This window comes from Myotis nattereri, assembly GCF_964212035.1.
Source record: "Myotis nattereri genome assembly, chromosome: 1".
In the NCBI taxonomy this organism is placed as follows: Eukaryota; Metazoa; Chordata; class Mammalia; order Chiroptera; family Vespertilionidae; genus Myotis; species Myotis nattereri.
Window position 1 is genome coordinate 188806254 of NC_138075.1, and position 22964 is coordinate 188829217.

At 40.9% G+C, this 22964-nt stretch overlaps 1 protein-coding gene across 1 annotated transcript in view; it reads left to right on the forward strand.

Moving 5' to 3' along the window:
- Nucleotides 1–22964, forward strand: part of CENPC (centromere protein C) — a 61836-nt gene that overhangs the window by 16603 nt on the left and 22269 nt on the right. Inside the window, exons 6-12 of the mRNA XM_081083434.1 lie at nt 1909–2191; nt 5040–5255; nt 9577–10163; nt 13663–13854; nt 17938–18226; nt 20076–20222; nt 21364–21446. Coding sequence (XP_080939560.1) covers nt 1909–2191; nt 5040–5255; nt 9577–10163; nt 13663–13854; nt 17938–18226; nt 20076–20222; nt 21364–21446 — 1797 coding nt within the window. The remainder of the gene's footprint in view (nt 1–1908; nt 2192–5039; nt 5256–9576; nt 10164–13662; nt 13855–17937; nt 18227–20075; nt 20223–21363; nt 21447–22964) is intronic.

The following is a 22964-nucleotide window of genomic DNA, read 5'->3' on the forward strand; positions in this document are numbered from 1 at the left end:
TCTAAACTGTTAGTTGGACATTCTTAGTGCTGCCACGGAGGTGGGAGAGGCTCCTGCCACCACCACTGCGCTGGCCAGCCATGAACCAGCTTCTGGCTGAGTGGCACTCCCCATATGGAAGTGCACTGACCACCAGGGGGCAGCGCCTGCAATGAGTGTCTGCCCCTGGTGGCCAGTGCCCATCATAGCAACCAGTCATTCTGCCGTTCAGTCAATGAGCATATTAGCCTTTTATTATTATTATATAGAATGTCCCTATTTCCCCCCTTTTGCCCCCTCTACCCAGCTCTTGCCCCCCACTTCTCTCTGGCCATCACCATACTGTAGTCTGTGTCCATGGGTTGTGCATATATTTTCTTTGGCTAATCCCTTCTTTAAATTCACTTCTTTAAACTTTTATTTTCAGATAAGTGCTTATAACTGCACTGTTATATATTTTCCATTATGTCATTTAGAATTAAGATATTTTTAAATTGAACCCTTGTAAATTGTAGCATAATTTAATAAATTATGCTAGAAGCAATTAGATTTTTCATGTAATGCATACACATTTCAATTAACATTTTATTAATTTTTAATTTTTTAATATTTTAATTTGAAATAATCTCATACATGTAAAAACACTGTAAAATACTACAGCATATTATATGTACCCTTCACCCAATTTCTTAGGTGTTAATAATTTAAACATAACCATTATACAACTAACAAAATTTGGAATATATTTTTCTTATAATCTCTTTAATGCTACTTAATCCATTTACTTTGTTTTTGTTAATCTTCACCCAAGGATATTTTTCCATTGAATTTTAGAGAGAGTGAAGGGAAAGGGAGAGACACATTGATTGGTTGCCTCCTACACATGATTTGATAGGGACTGGGGATCAAGTCAGCAACTGAGGTACATGTCCTTGACTGGAATCGAACCTGGGACCCTTCAGTCCATGGGTTAATGCTCTATCCACTGAGCAAAACAGGCTGCAGCTTAATTCATTTACTTTTGATCTATATGTGTCTTTATATTTAAAGTGGGTTTTTTTTTGATTCACCCTCATAATCTGTCTTCTTTCTTTCTTTCTTTCTTTTTTTCAATATATGGAACACTTCACGAATTTGCATGTCATCCTTGCTCAGGGGCCATGCTAATCTTCTCTATATTGTTCCAATTTTTTAGTATATGTGCTGCCGAAGCGAGCACTCATAATCTGTTTTTTAATTGGTGCATTTATGCCACTGACTTTCAGAGTGCTTACTGATAGAGTTACTACCATATCAGGCGGCTTCTGGGGCTGGCCTGCCCTGGATGGCGGTGCACTGGTGGCTTGTGCTGTCCCACCCTGCCTGCAGTATGCAACTTAGCCGCCATCTTTGTTGGTGGTTAATTTGCATATTGTGCTGATTAGCCAATGGGAGGCATAGTGAGGGTACGGTCAATTACCACATTTGTCTATTATTAGATAGGATTGTGTATATATCTGTATCTGTTATTCTATATATGTGTATTACATACACAAAGATATGCTCATCTAACTGCCCTAATTTACTGACTCTTAACCTAAAGATTGAATTTCTTAATTTCTCTAAGATTACTTTATTGTTTCAGCCATGTATAGATTTATTCAGATCTTGAATAAATTGACTATCAGTAAAATTACGAATTTTCTATTTTAGGATTTCCATCATTTCAAACTTCAGAGTGTGAACCAAATACGTATTTTAGTTCATTAATTTCATAAATTAATACTTTTAAAGTATGTACTTATATATTTTACTTGTAGACCTTTGATTATAAACTTAATGATCTGTGAGTCTTCTGAAAATTATTTTTAATGAAATTGTTGATGAATTTAAAAAAGGTTCTAATATTACTTAAAAGTTTTTAAATATCTTCATGTGATTTTTTTCTAGTTCAAGCCCATGAGGTTCCTCAGAAAATTGTGGCAACTGATGTTGGTTCTAAAACACCTGACTCAAGAAAAATGTCAAATAAAAAACTCAAAGATCATCACAATGATGCCAATGAGGAATTTTACTTATCTGTTGGTTCACCTTTTGTTCTTTTGGATGCAAAAACATCGGTACCGCAAAATGCTGTTTCATCTATTGGCCAACAGAGAGAGACCTACACTTTTGAAGATTCAGTAAATGTGTTATCTTCAAGTACAGAGATTTCTCTTAAAACCAAAAAAAGGTGAACTTTTAAAATTTAAATATTAATCCTACTAAAGGAGTTTTACATTTTATATCAAAAAGTATGTAATTTAATCTTTTATATATTTTACAGTAAGTATTGAGTATTATTAACATTTTATAAAAAGAATATAATATATATTCAGTATATATCCCATTTATATTTAACTAGAGGCCCGGTGCACAAAAATTTGTGCACTCGGGGGAAGGGGGTTCCCTCAGCCCAGCCTGTGCCCTCTGGCAGTCTGGGACCCCCTCGGGAGATAACGACCTGCTGGCTTAGGCCTGCTCCCGGGTGGCAGAGGGCAGGCCCAATCCTTAGGTGCAGCCCCTGGTCGGGCTCAGAGCAGGGCCGATTGGGGAGTTGTGACGCCTTCCCCTGTCATGCACAGAGCAGGGCAGATTGGGCGGTTGCAATGCCACCCTCAGTCACGCTTAGGGTAGGGCTGATGGGGGGGTTGGGGCACCGCCCTCTGTCACACTCAAGGCAGGGTCGATGGGGAGGTTGCGGCGCCAACCCCTGTCACGCACAGAGCAGGGCCCATCAGGGGGGTTGGGGCTCCATACCCTGTCATGCACAGAGCAGGGCCAATCAGGGGGTTGGGGCGCTGCCCCGTCACGCACAGAGCAGGGCCCATCAGGGGGGTTGGGGCTCCGTACCCTGTCACGCACAGAGCAGGGTCAATCAGGGGCTTGGGGAGCTCCTCGCTGTCATGCACAGAGCAGGGCTGATCAGGGGGTGAGGTGCTCCCCCCTGTCACTCACAGAGTAGGGCCGATAGGGGAGTTGGGGCACCGCCCCCTGTCACACTCAGGGCAGGGCGGATCAGTGGGTTGGGGCTCCGCCCTCTATCACCTACAGAGTAGGGCCGATCAGGGGTTTGGGGTGCCGCCACTGTCACACTCAGGGCAGGGCCGATGGGGAGGTTATGGCTCTACCCCATCACACACAGAGCAGGGCCCGTGGGGGGGGGGGGGGGGGTTGGGTGCTGTACCCTGTCACACACAGAGCCGCAGGGCGATCAGAGGGTTGGGGAGCTCCCCCCTATCAGGCACAGAGCAGGGCTGATCAGGGGGTTGGAGTGCCTTCCCCTGTCACGAACAGAGCAGGGCGGATAGGGAGGTTGTGGCCCCGCCCCCTGTCACAGAGCTGCAGAGCGATCAGGGGGTTTGGGCGCTGCCCCCTGTCACGCTGATCCTGGGGCCGGGAGGCCTCTCGGCTCCGCTGATCCCGGTGCTGGGAGGCATATTACCCTTTTACTATATAGGCTAGAGGCCTGGTGCATGGGTGGGGGTTGCTGGTTTACCCTGAAGGGTGTCCTGGATCAGGGTGGGGGTCCCCACTGGGGTGCTTGGCCAGCCTGGGTGAGGGGATGATGGCTGTTTGCAGGTGGTCACATACCCTTCAGGGTGGGGGTCCCCACTGGGGTGCCTGGCCAGTCTGGGTGAGGGGCTGAGGGCTGTTTTCAGGCAGACTGAAGCTCCCAACTGCTCCTTTTTTTCTTTTTATTCTGGGCCAGGTTTAGCTCTGGCTCCAGCTCTGATGCCTCTGCTGCTGAAAGCAGGTATCTGGTTTGTTTGTGTTCTATAATTGAAACAATGTGTAACTCCAGCTCTGAGATCCTGGCTGGCTGAAAACAGGTTTCTGGGGTTTTGTTTAGCTTCTATATTTGTTACAATGTTTCTTAAACTGCAAGCCCAGAGGCAGGCAAGGCAGGCGGAGAACGTTGGTTTCCTCCGTCACTGAAGCAAGCAAGCCTCATGTTAGTTTCAAGCTACCTGGCTGTCGGCCGCCATCTTGGTTGGCAGTTAATTTGCATATCGCCCTGATTAGCCAATGGGAAGGGTAGCGGTTGTATGCTAATTACCATATTTCTCTTTTATTAGATGGGATAAGGAAGGTCTTAAAGTATACTTAAGAGAAGCAGAGAAGCTGGGGATAACTTTTCTATTGTCTATGGGTAAATGCTTTTTTTCCCTGATAACAAGTTCTTTCTAACTTCCTAAGAGAAGCAATTTGTATTTCTCTATATTATTTGTAATTATAAGGTTAGGCATATATCAGATCATTTCTAGCGTAGCAAAGGACAAGGATTATTAAGGATGAGTTATGGTAAACTCATGTCTATTTTGGGGGACTTTTCCTCTGGCCTTTAAGAAGCAAAGTAGATCATTCAAGGTCTTTTGCTCCTATCTGTGCAATAAGTCATTTCTGTCTATGGTTTTATATACATTCTAAGATTTTGCTATTTAAAGTGTGGTCTGTGGCTAAGGATCAGAGCAATGGCATTATCTGGAAGCTTGCTAGTAATACAGTAGTCATTGCTAAATGTCATTGAAAGGTTCTGTGACTTTAAGTGAAATGAAGTACAACAAAACCAATTTTACTATAGGTTAATTGATATAAACAGAAGTTAAGTTCCTATGGCATCTCATTAATGTTATAGTGAAATGATGCTGAATAAAATGATGTTATTTGAGAATCTACTACACAGAATCTCAGACTCTGTCCTGGAACCTACTGAATGAGAATCTGCATTTGAATAAGATTCTCCAAATGATTCAAATTTGTATTAAATATTTGAGAACTAGTGCTGTAAGCTATATATTTCATTGGTGTATTATTTACCTTTTTAATTTTTTTCTATTTACAAATACATAATTTAATTTTCCTGAGTGATTTGCCTTGCATTTTTAGTGTAAGGGGTTGCAAATTAGCATTTATAATTTTTAAATGAAGGCTCAGTGGAAATTTTTGTAAGTGGTCTGTGTTGTCACTGTGCGGGAGTTCAAGAAAACTCATAACTCAACAAATGGAGCATTCAGCTTGCCTTCTTTTTAACTTTTTAGGTTAGACTTTGAAGATAAAGACATTTTGAAGAAAGTAGAAACAGAGAATAAAGTATCAGATATAGATGATGAAGTATCAGAAAGACCACAAGAGAGAAACCCGCCAGAAACACCTCAGAAAATAATGCAAGGTTCAGAACATGAAATTCAACCACAAGCCAAAAAGAGTTTTTCTTCCTTGTTTTTAGAAACTTTAAAAAGAAAAAGTGAATCCAGGTGAGTTATTGAGAAACTGTCCTTTGAGACATTTTTTCTTTCACATTCCATGAAGAACAATATCTAAGGATTCTGAATGTTATTTTTAACCAGAAGTGAATTTTAATTGACATTGATGTTAATTGAAGTGATGCTTAATCTGTAAGGAGAGTGTAATTTCTTACCAGTAAATCACCCTAAAACCACTATTTAATAGACACTAAATTTGATGTAACGGAAGATAAATTTATTCAGCTTTCATTGCTTCTGTTCATCAACACTTTCTAGTTTGTATGCTATCAAAGAATGAAGTCAATATTTAGAAATATAATTATGTCAGGATGCCCGTGTATTTCATTTTTAAGTGTTTTAAATCTTTTTTCTGTTCTATTTGTGTTAATAAAAGAATATTTGTAAAATAAATTTCAACCTGTTCTGACTACTGAAAAACCTTCAGTGGTTCTACAGTTTCAAAACAGTAATTCTTACCTGTGGCTGCACATTAGAGTTAACTAGATATAGTGGCTGTGAGGGTGAGAACCACTGGTCTATAGAATAAACTTCAGATTTGTCAGCTAGGCCTTCACTCTCCCTAGTTTGTCTTTCTACCAACTTGTCATACATATTTGTAGTTGTCCCTGCTTTGGCACACTTTTTTTCCTCGTCATATGCCTATCTTTTTATTATTTTTGTAAAATTAAAGTTCATGCTAGGTTTCTAGTTTTTTTACAAGTCCCAACTCCAGTATTTTTTTTTAAATAGTTTCATGCCTTGCATTATAGTTTAACTATTTTATTTTTTTAAATTTATTTTGTGATAGATTAAGACATAAGTCCTTCTTTTCAGGAGTCTAGAGTTTCTTTTGTATTTCCTGTGACATATATCAGAATGTTAATGAATATGTTAGGAAGGTTTTATAAAAACATACTAGATGACTGAATAAAATTCATTAGTCTAAAATTCTTTGGTCTCTGTTTTATTTATTTATTTTTTAAAAATATTTTTATATTTTTATTGATTTCAGAGAGGAATGAAGAGGGAGAGAGAGATAGAAAGATCCATGATGAGAGAGAATCATGGATTGGCTGCCTCCTGCAAGTTCCCCTCTGGGGATCAAGCACACAACCCGGGCATGTGCTTTTGACTGGAATCGAACCTGGGACCTTTCGGTTTGCAGGCCGATGCTCTATCCACTGAGCCAAACCAGCCAGGACTAGTCTCTGTTTTATAGTAGAGATCTCTCTCTCTGGAATCTTTTAACTTATTTATGGATGTTAACCCCACCATCTAATACAAATATGTTACACTTAAGCGCTAATTATATCTATGTCCAAAAAATAATTAAGTATTTTTTAATGTTCTTTTAAATGAACTAATGAGTAAACTTAATTTTATGTTTAATTGCTGTAGTCAGATGTTAACTATTCACTATTCCTAGTGCTTTCTTTTATCTTTTCTTTTTTTAAATATATTTTTATTTATTTAAGAGAGAAAGGGAGAGGGAGGGAGAGAGAGATAGAAACATCAGTGATGAGAAAGAATCATTGATCGGCTGCCTCCTGCATGGGGATCAAGCCTGCAACCTGGCCATGTGCCTTTGACCAGAATTGAACCCAGGACCCTTCAGTCCCCAGGCCCATGCTCTATTCACTTAGCTAAACTGGCTGGAGCAGGGATTAGGTTTTAATTTATGAAATTTGGAGGGATACCATCCTTTGAATAATTTCTTCCTTCTTTGGGAAGCTTTCCCAACTAATTGAAAGGTGATACTTAATCCCAATGCACTTAATTTTCTAGATATACACCATTTATTTATTTACCATGATTACTCTATTGAAACATGCGTGAATATGTGGGTGAATTATTCATACTTGGAATGAATTTTTGTCTAATATAATTTAGTAGTATTTTCTTAGATATTAGACTTGAAGGTGTCTCAGAATAATCTTGTTTTGGATATTACAATATTGTGATTTATAAGAAATGAATATTTGGTCATCAGATGACTAAAATATATTTCTCATATATATATTTGGTCCTTGGTCACAATTCCTGGTTTACAACTCCAGAACTCTTAGAAATTCCTGTGTTGAAAGTTCTTTTTTTTTAAAAAAAAGTCTTTTGTTATGTTAATGAGATGAATTTTGGAAAGTTTTGGTGAGAATGGGAGCTAGTTGCTAGTGTAAATGACCTTGTGATTAATGTTGAAAGTTTCAGCTCTACCCCAGACCTTCAGGGAGGGGAGAGAAGCTGGAGGTTGAGCCAATCACCTGTGACCAGTGATTTACTAAATTTTAACTATGTAAGGAAACCTCCATGAAAAGCCAAGAGGATGGGGTTCAAGAGCATCCTGGTTCATGAACACAGAGATGGGACAAGCCTGGAGTGCCTTCCCACATACCTTGCCCCTCCTCCATCTTGCTCTTCCTCAGTTATGTCCTTTTGTAATAAACCAGTGATCTAGTAACATGTTTTTCTGAGTTCTGTGAGCTGTTTTATCAAATAAATCAAATCCAAGGAGGGGGTTGTAGCAACCTCTCATTTATAGCCAGTTGGTCAGCAGTGCAGGCAACAATCTGGACTTCCAATTGGCATTCTGACCTGGAGGGGATTGTTGAGAATCTCCAGTCTGTACCTCATTGAAACACAAGTAGTATGGGATTGAAACACAGGTAGTATGGGGTTGTGGCAGCATCTGAAGTGTGTGTGCATTGGGGCAGGCCCTCTTGTACGCTTGAACCCATAACCTTGGCATCTGACACTTTCTCTAAGTGGATAGTGTTATAATTGAGTTGAATTCTCAGATATGCTACTGGTGTCCAGGAATTGTTTGTTGGTGTGGGCCAAACCCCCACACCGTATTGGAATTAGTTCTGGAAACCCAATTTAGATGAGAAGAAATCTAAAGAGACATCTACACAAACATATAATCTACACTAATAAAAGAGAAAAATGGTAATTGGCGTACGACGCTACCCTTTTCATTGGCTAATCAGGGCTATATGCAAATTAACTGCCAACAAGATGGCGGTTAATTTGCATATGTAGGCACAATGCAGGGAGGCGAAAGGGAAAGCAGGAAGAAGCCCCCTGCCACTGACAGTGATCTGAAACCCAGGGGGGAGCTAAGAGCTGGGGGGCAGGGCAAAGGCGGCCCTGGGGCCACCTTTGCCCTGCCCCCCAGCCATGATCGGAGAATCAGGCACCTTTGCCGCCCTGGCCAGTGATAGCAGGAAGTAGGGGTGGAGCCAGCGATGGGAGCTGGGCACGGTCGAAGCTGGCAGTCCCGGGAGCTAGGGGTCCCTTGCCTGGGCCTAAAGCGAAGCCCACGATCGCGGGGCCGCTGCAGCTGCGGGTCCCCGCTGCCCGGGCCGGACGCCTAGGCCAGAGGCGTTAGGCCTGGGCAGGGGCGGAGCCTGCAACCGCGGGGAGCTGGGAGTCCCCTGCCCAGGTCTGACACCTCTGCTGGAGGCCTCAGGCCTGGTCAAGGGGCCGATCCGGTGATTGGTGAGCGGAGGGTGATGAGGGTCAACTCCTCTGGCCGAGGCATCAGGCCTGGGTGGGGGGTTGGGGGTCCCCTGCCCAGGCCTGATGCCTGGGCCAGAGGCATCAGGCCTGGGTGGGGGGCGGAGCCAGTGATCGGGGGGAGAAGGGGGTCCCCTGTCCAAGCCTGACACCTCTGGCGGAGGCGTCAGGCCTGGGCAAGGGGCCGATCAGGCGATCGGAGGGTGATGGGGGTCTACGCCTCTGGCGAGGCATCAGGCCTGGGCAAGGGGCAGAGCCAGCAATCGGAGGGTTCTGGGGGTCCCCTGCCCAGGCCTGATGCCTGGGCCAGAGGCATCAGGCCTGGGCTGGGGGCAGAACCAGTGATGGGGGGAAATGAGGGTCCCCTGCCCAGGCCTGACGCCTCTGTCAGAGGCGTCAGGCCTGGGAAAGGGGCCGATCCTGCGATTGGAGGGTGATGGGGGTCAATGCCTGAGGGCTCCCAGTATGTGAGGGGGCAGGCTGGGCTGAGGGACACCCCCCCCAACACACCCAGTGCACGAATTTCATGCACCGGGCCCCTAGTTTAATATAACATTATATGTAATAATGGGATGCATTTTTGAGCTGTTAGTCAATGTTCCTGGGCAATATTTACACGTCCCTGGATTTCAACTTTTAAATAAATAAAAAATGGGTAGGAGGGACATCAAATTACTTGATGTATAAGCTCTCTTCCAGCTCTAAATTTCTGTGATCCCATTAATGTTATAAATGTTTGTGATCATATTACAGAAATATAAAAGGAAAGGTCCTTTATTTTTTTTGAGCTATTATTTATTGTAATGTCTTTTTTTAGTCCTGTGTTTAGGCATATAGCAACTGCTCCACCTCAGTCATCTCCTGCAACTCATATGAATTTAGAGGATGAATTTATAATTGATGAATCAGATAGTTTTGCCAGTCAGTCTTGGATTACTATACCAAGAAAGGCTGTGCCTGGGAAACAAAGCACAGTATCCCCCACTGAGAGTACTGCACGCCTTCAAAGTAAGAAGTCAAGAGAAAAACATCACAGTGTAACACCTACAACTTTGACAAGTGACAAACATTCTGGCAAAGCTCACCCACTAGAGAAATCTCAGCCTTCTGATCAAAGAAAACTGGGTAGGAATTGTGCTTTGACAGATGAAATGGAAAATAGATCTACAAAAACTGAAGTGTATTCTAAAAATGCAGAAAAATCATCTGGAAACAAAAGGACTACAACACAAAAACAGAAAAAAAAACTTAAAGTCAATAAAGATATGGAACAAGGTAAAGATAAAAATATAAATATGTCACCTATTGCCCGAGACAAGTCACAAAGAAATTCAGACAGAAGTATGAAAGCATGTAAAGAGAAGAGAAATGTTCATATTTCCAAAAAACGGGTGCCACCTGTGGGTAAGTGTTTATATTAAATACTAGAGGCCTGGTGCACAAAAATTTGTGCGCTCTTGGGGGAGGGGGTCCCTCAGCCCGGCCTGTGCCCTCTTGCAGTCTGGGACCCCTCGGGAGATAACGCCCTGCTGGCTTAGGCCTGCTCCCGGGTGGCAGAGGGCAGGCCCAATCTCTAGGTGCAGCCCCTGGTCGGGCTCAGAGCAGGGCCGATTGGGGAGTTGGGGCGCCACCCCGTCATGCACAGAGCAGGGCGATCGGGAGGTTGCGATGCCACCCTCAGTCACGCTCAGGGTAAGGCCGATTGGGGGGTTGGGGCACCGCCCCCTGTCACACTCAAGGCAGGGTCGATGGGGAGGTTGTGGCGCCACCCCATCACCCACAGAGCAGGGCCAATCAGGGGGTTGGGGCTCTGCCCCCTGTCACACACACAGCAGGGCCCATCAGGGGGGTTGGGGCTCCTTACCCTGTCACGTACAGAGCACGGTCGATCAGGGGGTAGGGGAGCCTCCCCCCTGTCACGCACAGAGCAGGAGCCATCAGGGGGGTTGGGGAGCTCCCCTCTGTCAGCGCACAGAGCAGGGCCCATCAGGGGGTAGGGGAGCCTCCCCCCTGTCACACACAGAGCAGGGCCCATCAGGGGGTTGGGGAGCTCCCCCCTGACACGCACAGAGCAGGGCTGATCAGGGGGTTGAGGAGCTCGCCCCTGTCACTCAGAGAGTAGGGCCGATAGGGGAGTTGGGGCACCGCCCCCTGTCACCCACAGAGCAGGGCCGATCAGGGGGTTGGGACGCCGTCACTGTCACACTCAGGGCAGGGCCGATGGGGAGGTTATGGCTCTACCCTGTCACACACAGAGCAGGGCCCGTGGGGGTGGGGGGGGAGGGGGTTGGGGCGCCGCACTCTGTCACACACAGAGCAGGGCTGATCAGGGGGTTGGGGCGCCGCACCCTGTCACACAAAGAGCCGCAGGGCAATCAGAGGTTGGGGAGCTCCCCCGTATCAGGCACAGAGCAGGACTGATCAGGAGTTTGGGGCGCCTTCCCCTGTCACGAACAGAGCAGGGCGGATAGGGAGGTTGTGGCCCCACCCCCTGTCACACAGAGCCGCAGGGCGATCAGGGGGTTTGGGCGCTGCCCCTGTACGCTGATCCCGGTGCCGGGAGGCCTCTCGGCTCTGCTGATCCCGGTGCTGGGAGGCATATTACCCTTTTACTACATAGGATAGAGGCCTGGTGCATGAGTGGGGCTGGCTGGTTTGCCCTGAAAGGTGTCCTGGATCAGGGTGGGGGTCCCCTCTGGGATGCCTGGCCAGCCTGGGTGAGGGGATGATGGCTGTTTGCAGCTGGTCACACACCATTCAGGGTGGGAGTCCCCACTGGGGTGCTTGGCCAGTCTGGGTGAGGGGCTGAGGGCTGTTTTCAGGCTGATGGCGACTGAAGCTCCCAGCCTCTTTTTTTTCTTTTCTTTTTTTTTTTTTTTTTTTAATTCTGGGATTGATTTACTTTCTATAGCTGTCACTGGAGCTGAGAGCTGGCTCCAGCTCTGAGGCCCGGCTCCAGCTCTGAGGCCGTGGCTGGCTGAAAGGAGGTATCTGTGTTTGTTTAGCTTCTATAACTGAAACTCTGTTGCCATCACTGGCGCTCTAAGCTCTGAGGCCCCGGCTGGCTGAAAGTAGGTATCTGGGGTTTGTTTAGCTTCTATAATTGCAACATTGTTGCTTCCGGAGCTCAGAGCTGGGCCACAGCAAGCGGGGAACCTTGGCTTCCTCTATCACTGGAGCAAGCAAGCCTCATGTTTGCTTCAGCTGCGTGGCTCCTGGCCGCCATCTTTGTTGGCAGTTAATTTGCATATCCTTCTGATTAGCCAGTGGGAAGCGTAGCAGAGGTATGGTTAATTACCATGTTTGTCTATTATTAGATAGGACTAGAGGCCTGCTAACTGCTCTCTTTCAGTCTGCCTTGCATCCTCTCCAATCTGGGACCCCTCGGACATCCCTGTCACAATCCAGGACTGCTGGCTCCTAACTGCTCACCTTCCAGCCTGCCTGCTCACCCCTAACCACTCTGCCTGCCTGCCTGCTCGCCCCTAACTGCTCTTCCCTGCCTGCCTGATCGCCCCTAATTGCTCTCCCCTGCTGGCCTGATCCCCCTAACTGCTCTCCCCTGCCCACCTGATCACTCTAACTGCTCTCCCCTGCTGGCCTGATTGCCCCTAACTGCTCTCCCCTGCCAGCTTGATCGCCCCTAACCACCTCTGCCTCATCCCCGCCACCGTGGCTTTGTCTGGAAGGATGTCTGGTCTAATTAGCATATTACCCTTTTATTAGTATAGATCAGCCGTGGGCAAACTACGGCCCACGGGCCGGATTTAGCCCATTTGAAATGAATAAAACTAAACAAGGAATAGACCGTACCCTTTTATGTAATGGTGTTTACTTTGAATTTATATTAGTTCACACAAACACTCCATCCATGCTTTTGTTCCAGCCCTCCGGTCCAGTTTAAGAACCCATTGTGGCCCTCGAGTCAAAAAGTTTGCTCACCCCTGGTAGAGATAGATAGTTTAATAACTGTGATTCTGTGTAATGCCTTCTCTATTTATTTTACATACCTTTATGTATTTTACTTACTCATGTATTTTTCTTATTTGATAGGATTTTAATTCCTTCTTTGGGCTCCATAGTAATCTTTGTCTCAGATGCTTAATAAATATGCTGTTTTCTTCATTATTTATGCAAGAAAAATGTTCATTTTGTTTATTTACATCTAATGTTTTAAACATATTTCTGAAAAAATGAAATTTTCCATTTTTAAACCCATTTTAGTTGTTTGCCCATCTCAGCTGCAATATTTATATTAAATTATCCTGTATTTCCCTTTCTTCCTGTTTGTCAGTAACAAAAATAAAACTAGAATTTATCTATCCCTTCTGTTAGATTATTTTCTTACTTATTTGCCTTAGTAATAAAATGAAATTACTATTGATGCCAAATCTTGTCAATTATCTAGTTAGCGTGCCATATTCATTGTTTCTTTTCATCCTGTTTTCTCTTTTTAAATTCTGTTCACAATCTTTCTTTTGTATGTGAAAGATCTCTTTATTGAAAATTCACTTTAAACCTCTTCTTCCAAAAAACTAGATTGACAGAAATCATGAATTATTTCAAAACAGAAAGTAGTAGTCATCTTTTTCTTACTTGGTACATTGGTAAGTAGTTGGAAGGAACCATATCTTTTCCTTTTCCTTTTCAGAATATACTTACTTTTTTTGGTTCAGGAGTATGTGTTAGTTATCAAGCAATGTAAAAAGTTTGCATTTAACTGACTGAAAGTTAGAGATCTTATTGAGAACATGTAACTTTAAAAATATAGAAATGAAGAAAAGCCCACAGGTACACTTAAGAAATGTGTGTAATTGAGAGGTTTTTTTAAAAATCTGTTGTCGCTTTCTGAAACCACCAAAGTGTAGATTATGAATTGTTTATATGGTTTTCTTTAATTTAGGAAGTAAGAAAAGTAGCACCAGTGTTCCTCATACAGCAAATCAGGGGAAAAATAGGGAATGTGAAAAGGAAAATTTTTTAAATGGATCCAGGAAGAACAGTCTTGTACTTGAAGAAGTGACTTTGACTGTCACAAAAAGTCAAAGAATTTCCAGGCGTCCATCTAATTGGTGGATGGTAAAATCAGACCAAAGTAAGTATTTTTATTTAAGTTGTTTATTAGGAGTGCCCCCAAAATCATTCTTTAAGAGGCTTTATGTTGATTTATATATACTTTCGTTCTCCAGAGAAAATCTATTGACAAAGAAATTGGGTCATCAATAGAAATATTACATCAGCTAATTATAAAAATATTCACTGAGGCTCTATCATGTACAATATTCTAGATGTAGGGATACATCTATGGAAAAACAAAACAAAAGCAAAATATTCTAGCTTTCTGGGGACTTACATTCTAGTGGGAGAAGACCAACCATATAGACATGTAATTCATGAAGTTATGAGATAATAAAAAAAATAAAGAAGATAAAGGGTAGAGATGGGAAATAGATGGCAGGGTCGGGGTGGATAAGAGAATAGAGCATGATACTGTTTTATAGAAGGTCATGATGAGAATCCATCATGATCTTTCAGAGCACATATGTGAAAAAAGTGAAGGAGGGAGCCATATAAATAACTTTGTGAAGCATTCTACACCAAAGGAATAGCATCTGTATAGGTGCTAATGGAGCATGCTTGGCATGTTTGAGGAAGGTCAAGAAGGCCAGTATGGCTAAAGAAGAGTAAGCCAGGGGAGATGAATTCAGAGAGACAGGCAATGATAAAGTTTAGATGAAGTGTATTAGGATGCTACTAGAGGATTTAAATGGTAAAGTGACTTGATTGACTTATCTTTTAACATGATTATTCTTATTGCTATGTACAGAGCAAACAAGGGCTGGGTCAAAAATGGAAGCATGGACCCTCAATTGTTGGAGGGAAGAAATGAAAAAGTTGAATTCATTTTTTTATTTTTTAAATATATTTTTATTGATTTTAGATAGAAAAGGAGAGGGAGGGAGGGAGGGAGAGAGAGAAAGAGAGAAAGATCAGTGATGAGAGAGAATCATTGATCGGCTGCCTCCTGCATGCTCCACACTGGGGACCTAGCCCACAACCTGGGCATGTGCCCTGACTGGGCATTGAATAGTGACTTCCTGGTTCATAAATCGACGCTCAGCCACTGAGCCATGCCGGCCAGGCTGGATTCATATTTTAGAAGGTAACTCACAGGAACTACTGAAGGATTAGAGTTAGAAAGAGTCTAGGATGACTTCGGTTTTTGTTTTTTGTTTTTTTCCTGAACAAGTAGAAGAATAGGGCTCTGTTATGAACTGAGATGAGGAAAGGTGTGAAGAAGCAGATTTGGGAAGGATATCAGGATTTCAGGTTATATTATATTAATTTGAAATCAAAGCAGATATATTGAGGAGATAGCCTGATAAATGAGTTTTAAGTTAGGTGGAAGGTCTGGGAAGACATATAATTAGGAAGTTATCAATATATAGGTGATACTTAAAACTTTGAAACTGCTTGAAATCACTTAGTAATGTATTGTACCTAGTGAAGAAAGAAAGCCAAGGATTGAGTCCTGGGAGACTTCAGTATTAGGAGTCAGGAAGGGATAGGAAGATCTGTCAAATGATACTGAAAAGGAACAATTAGTGAGATTAAAGGAAAATGAGAACTTAGAGTAACAGAAGTCATTTTAAGGAATGAGTGATGACTGTTTTAAATACTGATGGTAGTTTGCATTAGATGAGAGCTAAGAATCAACAGTATGGTTTTGGCAACATGGATGTTGTTGGTCACCTATATAAAAATAGTTTTTGTGGAATGATGAGATCAAAAGCCTGGTTGGAGTGGAGTCCAAGAGAGAATAGGAGGTGAGGAAGGAAAGATAAGGGGTCATAACAGATGTGGAGTTAAGGAAAGATTCTTTTTTTTTTAAAATATATTTTATTGATTTTTTACAGAGAGGAAGGGAGAGAGATAGAGAGCTAGAAACATCGATGAGAGAGAAACATCGATCAGCTGCCTCCTGCACATCTCCCACTGGGGATGTGCCCGCAACCCAGGTACATGCCCCTGACCGGAATTGAACCTGGGACCTCTCAGTCCGCAGGCCGACGCTCTATCCACTGAGCCAAACCGGCTTCGGCTTTTTTTTTTTTTTAATATTTAAGATATTACATCAGCTTATCTACTTATTTAAGATAACCTTGTAGGGCCTGCCCAATGTGAATCAGTGGTTGAGCATCCCCCTATAAATCGGAAGGTCATGGTTTGATTCCCTGTTAGGGCACATGTGCGGGTTGTGGGCTCCATCTCCAGTAGGGGTCCTGCAGGAGGCAGCCGATCAATGATTCTCCCTCATAATTGATGCTTCTGTCTCTCTCTTCCTTACCCTCTCTAAAATCAATAAAAATATACTTTAAAAGATAAGATGACCTTGTAGGAAGGTAGAGGATAAATACAGGATCACAGTCATTGAGTAAGCAAGGTGCAGATGTTATCTAGTGCACAGTACAAGGATTATTCCTAGACAGGAGCCAGGACAGTGTGTCATGTAAAAGGGGAAAAGTAGAGTATTGGGGAGAGATGGAAGTAGGTTGGTAGCATTGATGGTGGGAAGATGGACGCTTCTGATCATGTTTGTTTTCTCAGTGAAATGGTAATCAAGGTTAGTAGGTAGAAGTGAAGTGAGAGAGGCAATAATGGAATTTTGATGTTTCTTTACAGGGAAAGGATACAAAGCAAAATCAGCAGAGAAAAAGTACATGGGCAAAGTCTGAAGGAAATCCAGTTAGACTTTCCAAGAGTCTTCTAGTCAGGAGGCACTTAATTCCTCCAGCAATGAGTGATGATAGATGTGTGAAATGTTCACTAGAAATTGGGAAGGGAATTAGAGTTGAGTGCACAAGGTTTTCTGGGGGTGGTCACCTAGGTATCCTCTGCTAGCAACTATTAAAATTCCAGGCTCCCTGAAGGAAAACAAATATTTCGCACAAGTTGTATGTTTTGCACAAGCATTTTAGGCATACTAAACCACACTTACCAGTTAGGAAATGATGGGAACCCTTTTGAAATTCAAGTTCTGACATGTTAGCCAAGGGCTTTCTTTGCAAGCAGGCATTTCTATAAAGATTCTTGGGCCTCCTATGCCAAATCTTTTCTGTACAGCATGAAACATTTTTTGTTTTGTAAAAAACTTTATTTTAAAGGAAGTGGTTATGTAAAGATTGGTAGATGACAAGGTAACATTTACATATACAGATACTATCAATGGTGGCACATTTAGATCAATAGTGAGAGACTAGTACAAATATGGCCCTACATCTATGAGGTCTTATTGCTATGAATTTTTGAATTGTTGGGATCTTTGATTAATAGTAAGAAATATTTATTCTGTTGAAGCCTTTCTTAGATTTTGGAGTTATCTTGAGTTCAAATTATGATTCCTCTACTTTGAGTAGATTACTTTGCTCAGTTGCTAACTCCATAACCTACGATTGACAGTACTTCTATCTCCTTAAGTTGTTATAAGGATTAAATTGCATATAGTTAGTATTAAAATGTTAAATATTACTGTTACTCCTTTGGAGAACTCATTGATGTTTCTCTCTCCCTCTCTGAAATCAATAAAAGTATATTTTTAAAAAAAGAAATGATGAGGATCCCTGTTATTGACAGGCAGGAGAGCATAAAAGAAGCAGATTTGAGAGGCATTAAAAAAGGAGAACGGAGAGGGTTTAGGGATTGATTGTGGATAGGGGCAGAAGTCTTGGATGACTTGGATTTCTGCTTCAGGTAGCTGGGTAGATAGTTTTACTTTTCATTAAGACAGGAACCAAAACCAAAGGGCAGGTACATGCTAGAAGATAATAGCATGTTGATAGTAATTAAAGTTATAGATACATAGGTGCCTCAAAGAATGTACGTAGAGTGAGAAGATGAAGCTGGAACCTTGGGGAATACCAGGAACATAAGGTAGCTAGAAGAGTATAAACAGGCCAGAGAGGGTGGTTTTGGAAGCTTGTGATAAATTTAGAGTTTCATGCATGTATCAAGAAATGGAAGAGAAGTATAGTTTATGAATTTGATTTGAAAACATGTAGGCAATGGGATTGGTGTGTATGTGTGTTTATATGTAAATATAATTAATGTTAGTATTTCAGTGAGCCAGATCATCTGGATAAATATTATGTTAACTTTAAGTTATCATTGATTGTTTCAGGTCTTTTTTATAGCAGTACTTCAGTAAGAAATGAATTGCCAGTACATGACAACAGTGGGCAAAAATCTGCTAAAAAAACAAATCAATCATCTAAGAATATTGGGGGAAAAACTGTTCCATCCAAAGGACGGAAGAAAACTACAGGCCGCTCAAAAACACAGAAGATTTTAAATGCAAAAGATTCGAGAAGAATTATTGACCATAATGAAATTTCTGGATCTTTCCCGAATGAATTTTTGGAATGTGATGAGGCAGACATGGCGAAAAAGAAAGATGTTGATCATTCTGGGTAATGTCTGTTATTATTAAAGATAGTTATTTTTGTTGTTCAGCATTTAATAGTTTGTCTGTGTTGTCTGATCATTTATAGAAAAGCAGTTTAGCATAAAGGGCTGTGCAGCCTGATAGAAACGGCAGCCAGGCTCTGCCATAGCTGGGTGACACCCCAGGCAAAGTAGTGCTCTGAATTTATTTGCTCATATTTAAATGGGAATTAATATTTGGCACATGGTAGATGAGTGATAAATAAGGTAAGTATTGTTGCCTGAGAGTTGCTTTTTTTTTATTGTGATAAAAAAACAACAACATTCATCATCTTAATCATTTTTAAGTATACAGTTTAATTTGCTTCCTTTTAAATGAAGTTAATGTGATTTTCATAATTAGGAAAACATCATCATACTCCTTCTCCTAAGATGATAATAATTAACTAATATATTAGTGCTTATCATGTACCAAGTACTTGCTAGACGCTTCAGTTGAGTTCTCATCAATCCTAACAACGTAGAGAATTAAGTATTATTGGGGTTTTTTTATAGTTTTAATTTTCAAGGCACCTTATTTTTAAAAGAGACCTTTGGCCTGTAAATATTGTTTTTATGCATTTTTGCTTATGATATAGCATTCTTTCATTCACTCAACAAATAATACATATTATGTGTAAGAAACTGCAAGATGATGTGGATATACCGAAATAAATAATAGAGTGCCCTAAAATATATTAGTGTATGTCATTATGGTACCAAAAGAAATCCCATACACATTCTACTTAACTTGTTCACACCATTCTCATATCTTCTTTCTCAGTCAGTTTCTTTCTTTAACTGAAATATTTCATATATATACAAAAAAAAGTAACACCTGATTCTCCATGATCTCACTTAAGAAATAAAACATTATAGTGACTATTGAAATCTCATATGTGCCTTTGTTGAGCCCATTCTTCTTTCCCTTGTTAGAGGTAGCCACTACACTGAATTTGGTAGATATCACTATCATGGATGTTTTTATATTTTTTCCTACATGTACATGTATAAATAAATAGCATGCCATATTGTTTTAAAACTATGTAAAAATGGTTTCAGATTGTACATATCCTACTCTATCTTCTTTTTTCCACTGTTCATTATATACTTCTGAGATTATTCATGTTGATAAATGATTTATTTTCATTCCTTTATAGTGGAGCTTTGCAAACTTTCCTTAAAGGGCCAGATAGTAAATATTTTAGGCTTTGTGGGCTAAGAGGCAAAATCAAGGCTGTTATGTAAATACTTAACCATTTAAAATGTAACCTTTACAAAATGTAAAAATTATTCTTAGCTCTTGGGACTTAAAAAACCAAGTGGCTGGTTGAAAATATGAAAATGTATTCTGATTCTAGCCTCTTGATAAGGTTTTCTAATTTTTCACTATGAGAAAAAATTTTTCCATGGACATTTTATATATGTTTTCTTGTGTACATGTATAAGAGGTTTCCTGTAGCATTATATATACCAAGAAATAGGCTGACTAGGGGTATCAAAGAAAACAATTTCAGTTGTTGGTAAATTTTCTAAAACACTGTGATAGATTAACTGTTGTATGCATCATAAAATGCCTGTAGATAATGTCTTCTGTGTCCCCATTTCCATTTTAGGCCAGGTGTGTGCCATTTTTCTTATCAGAAAATTTTTCAAATTAGAACTTTCTTGATAGGTCCTTGAGTCAAATGTCCTTCCTAGGCTAATTGTAAGTCCTAGGACCTGACCAGGCTTAGCTGTTGTTGTTAACAATATTGTCTACCCACCTGTGTGCTGTTTCTGGAAGAAATATTTTATGAAGAAATGTAAATAATTACAAACTTTTCATTTTTATAGAGTTGCAGGAAGCTCAAAAGATGAAGATAGTGTTATGACCGTTAAAAATGTTCATCTAAAACCTCAGAGCAGTGGACATCCATGCAAGACACCAGCAGAGTCTGACTCTGATTTTGAAGAACCTAAAACTTTAGTTTTGGAAGGAAGGTATGCATATGTTCTAAGGATCATAGGATTTACTCATTATGTTAGTTATTCATTGCTGTGTAACTAATTGCCTCAGCTTAATAGTGGCGTGCAAACATTTATTGTTTCATAGTTTCTGTGGGTCAGAAATCTGTGATCAGCTTAGTTGGCTAGCTCTTGCTCAAGAATTCTCCTGAGGTATTGTATTCAAGATATCTGTCTGGTGTGTAATCCTTTGAAGGCTTGACTGGAACCTGAGGATTTACTTACAAGGTGGCTCCTCCGTATGGCTGTTAGTTGGAGGCCCCAGTTTCTTGCAATTTGGTCCTCTCCATAGGGCTATTCAATATGGCAGCTAGCTCCTCACAAAGCAGGTGATCTAAGAAAAAATATGACTTCAGTAGAGGTCAGAGTGTCTTTTAATATCTCTGAAGTTGCACACTGTCATCTCCACTTTATTCTATTCATTAGAAACAAGGCACTAAGTCTAGACCACATTCAAGGAGAAGAGAATTAGGCCCTGCCTCTTGAAAGGAATTCCACAAATTCTTCAATATGGTATACTCAGGGAGCAAACCAGTTAACCTATTCTTAAAATATCTGAAGTCATATACCCTTTTTAAAAATGAAGGAATGATAAATTGTAGCAGATTCTGAGATTTAAGGGATAGCTAAGAGTTCTTTACTATTTGGTGGGTTATGACTGCAAGGCCTATAATAGGTTCGTAATAGGAGGAAAGGGATCTAGGACTGAGATAAGCTAAATCATCTTTTATAATTTCTGGACTATATTTTAAATTCCTTTTTTTGTAGTTTTTTAAAAAAATTAAGCTGATTTATATCTACTTTTATTTCTTACAATTATTTTTATCAAAATGTTATTTGATATGAGTTAAATTCATTACTCTGGTCCATGAGTTACTTTAAAAGGCTATACAACTCAGAATTTATCATGTTTGACAGTCAGTTATAGAATTAAATTGTAGATTCTTTGTTTGATGCAGCAAGTAAGTATATTGATAACCTATAGCATTGCTATTGGTTTATAAGAAAGAAATCTTTTGTCAGTTTTAGGAGAAAAATTACCTTTAAGATAGATTATTAGATATATGCATTATGAAAGCACAGATTTTATGGTTTGCATTTTTTTTTTTTTCTTAAGTGGACCTTTCAGACTCAAGAATTATTTAATGTCTGGAAAGAATAATTCAGATGTAGATGATGAGGAAGTTCAGGAAAATTCAGGTAAGTTATTTTCTATTTTCTTGATTTTTTATGACATCATACATATGGAAATAGGTGTGCTGTGTTTTTATTTAAATTAGCACCAATGGCAAATGTGTTTTAAATACTTACTCTTTTTTTTAAATTAAATCTTTATTGTTCAGATTATTACAGTTGTTCCTCTTTTTTCCCTCCATAGCTCCCCTTCACCCGGTTCCCACTCCACCCTCTGCTCTTCCCCCCTCCGCTGTCCTCACCCATTGGTGTACGATTTTTGTCCAGTCTCTTCCCGTACTCCCCATCCCCCTTTCCCCCTGAGAATTGTCAGACCACTCCCTTTCTATGCCCCTGATTCTATTATATTCACCAGTTTATTTTGTTCATCAGATTATTCACTTGATTTTTAGATTCACTTGTTGATAGATATGTATTTGTTGTTCATAATTTTTATCTTTACCTTCTTCTCTTCTTCTTCCTCTTCCTCTTCCTCTTCCTATTCTTAAAGGATACCTTTCAGCATTTCATATAATATTGATTTGGTGGTGATGAATTCCTTTAGCTTTTTCTTATCTGTGAAGCTCTTTATCTGACCTTCAATTCTGAATGATAGCTTTGCTGGATAAAGTAATCTTGGTTGTAGGTTCTTGCTATTCATCACTTTGAATATTTCTTGCCACTCCCTTCTGGCCTGCATAGTTTCTGTTGAGAAATCAGCTGACAGTCGTATGGGTACTCCCTTGTAGGTAAGTAACCATTTTTCTCTTGCTGCTTTTAAGATTCTCTCCTTGTCTTTTGCTCTGGGCATTTTAATTATGATGTGTCTTGGTGTGGTCCTCTTTGGATTCCTTTTATTTGGGCATCTCTGCACTTCCTGGACTTGTATATTTCTTTCACCAGGTAGGGGAAGTTTTCTGTCATTATTTCTTCAAATAGGTTTTCAGTGTCTTTCTCTCTTTTTCTGGTACCCCCATAATTCGGAAGTTGGTACGCTTGAAGTTGTCCCAGAGGCTCTTTACACTATCTTCATATTTTTGGATTCTTTTTTCTTTTTGCTCTTCTGGTTGGGTGTTTTTTGCTTTTTCGTATTTCAAATCTTTGACTTGATTCTTGCGATCCTCTTGTCTACTGTTGGATCTCTGTATAATATTCTTTATTTCAGTCAGTGTATGCTTCATTTCTAATTGGTCCTTTTTCATATCCTCGAGGGTCTCATTAGATTTATTGAGGGTCTCACTAAATTTATCGGCGGTTTCTAGAAAATTCTTGAAAAACCTTATAACCGTAGTTTTGAACTCTATATCCAGTAGTTTCCTTTCCTCCATTTCAGTCATTTGTGACCTGTTTTTTTGTCTCCAAATTTTGGCTACTTCCCTGTGTTGATAGAGTGGTTTTCTGTGCTAGGTGTCCTGTAGGGCCCAGTGGCTCAGCCTCCCCAGTTACCTGAGGTGGACACTCTTGGTGCACCCCTTTGTAGGCTGTGTGCACAGTCATGTTGTAGTTAAGCCTTGATTGTTGTAGGTATTACTGGGAGGAATTGAC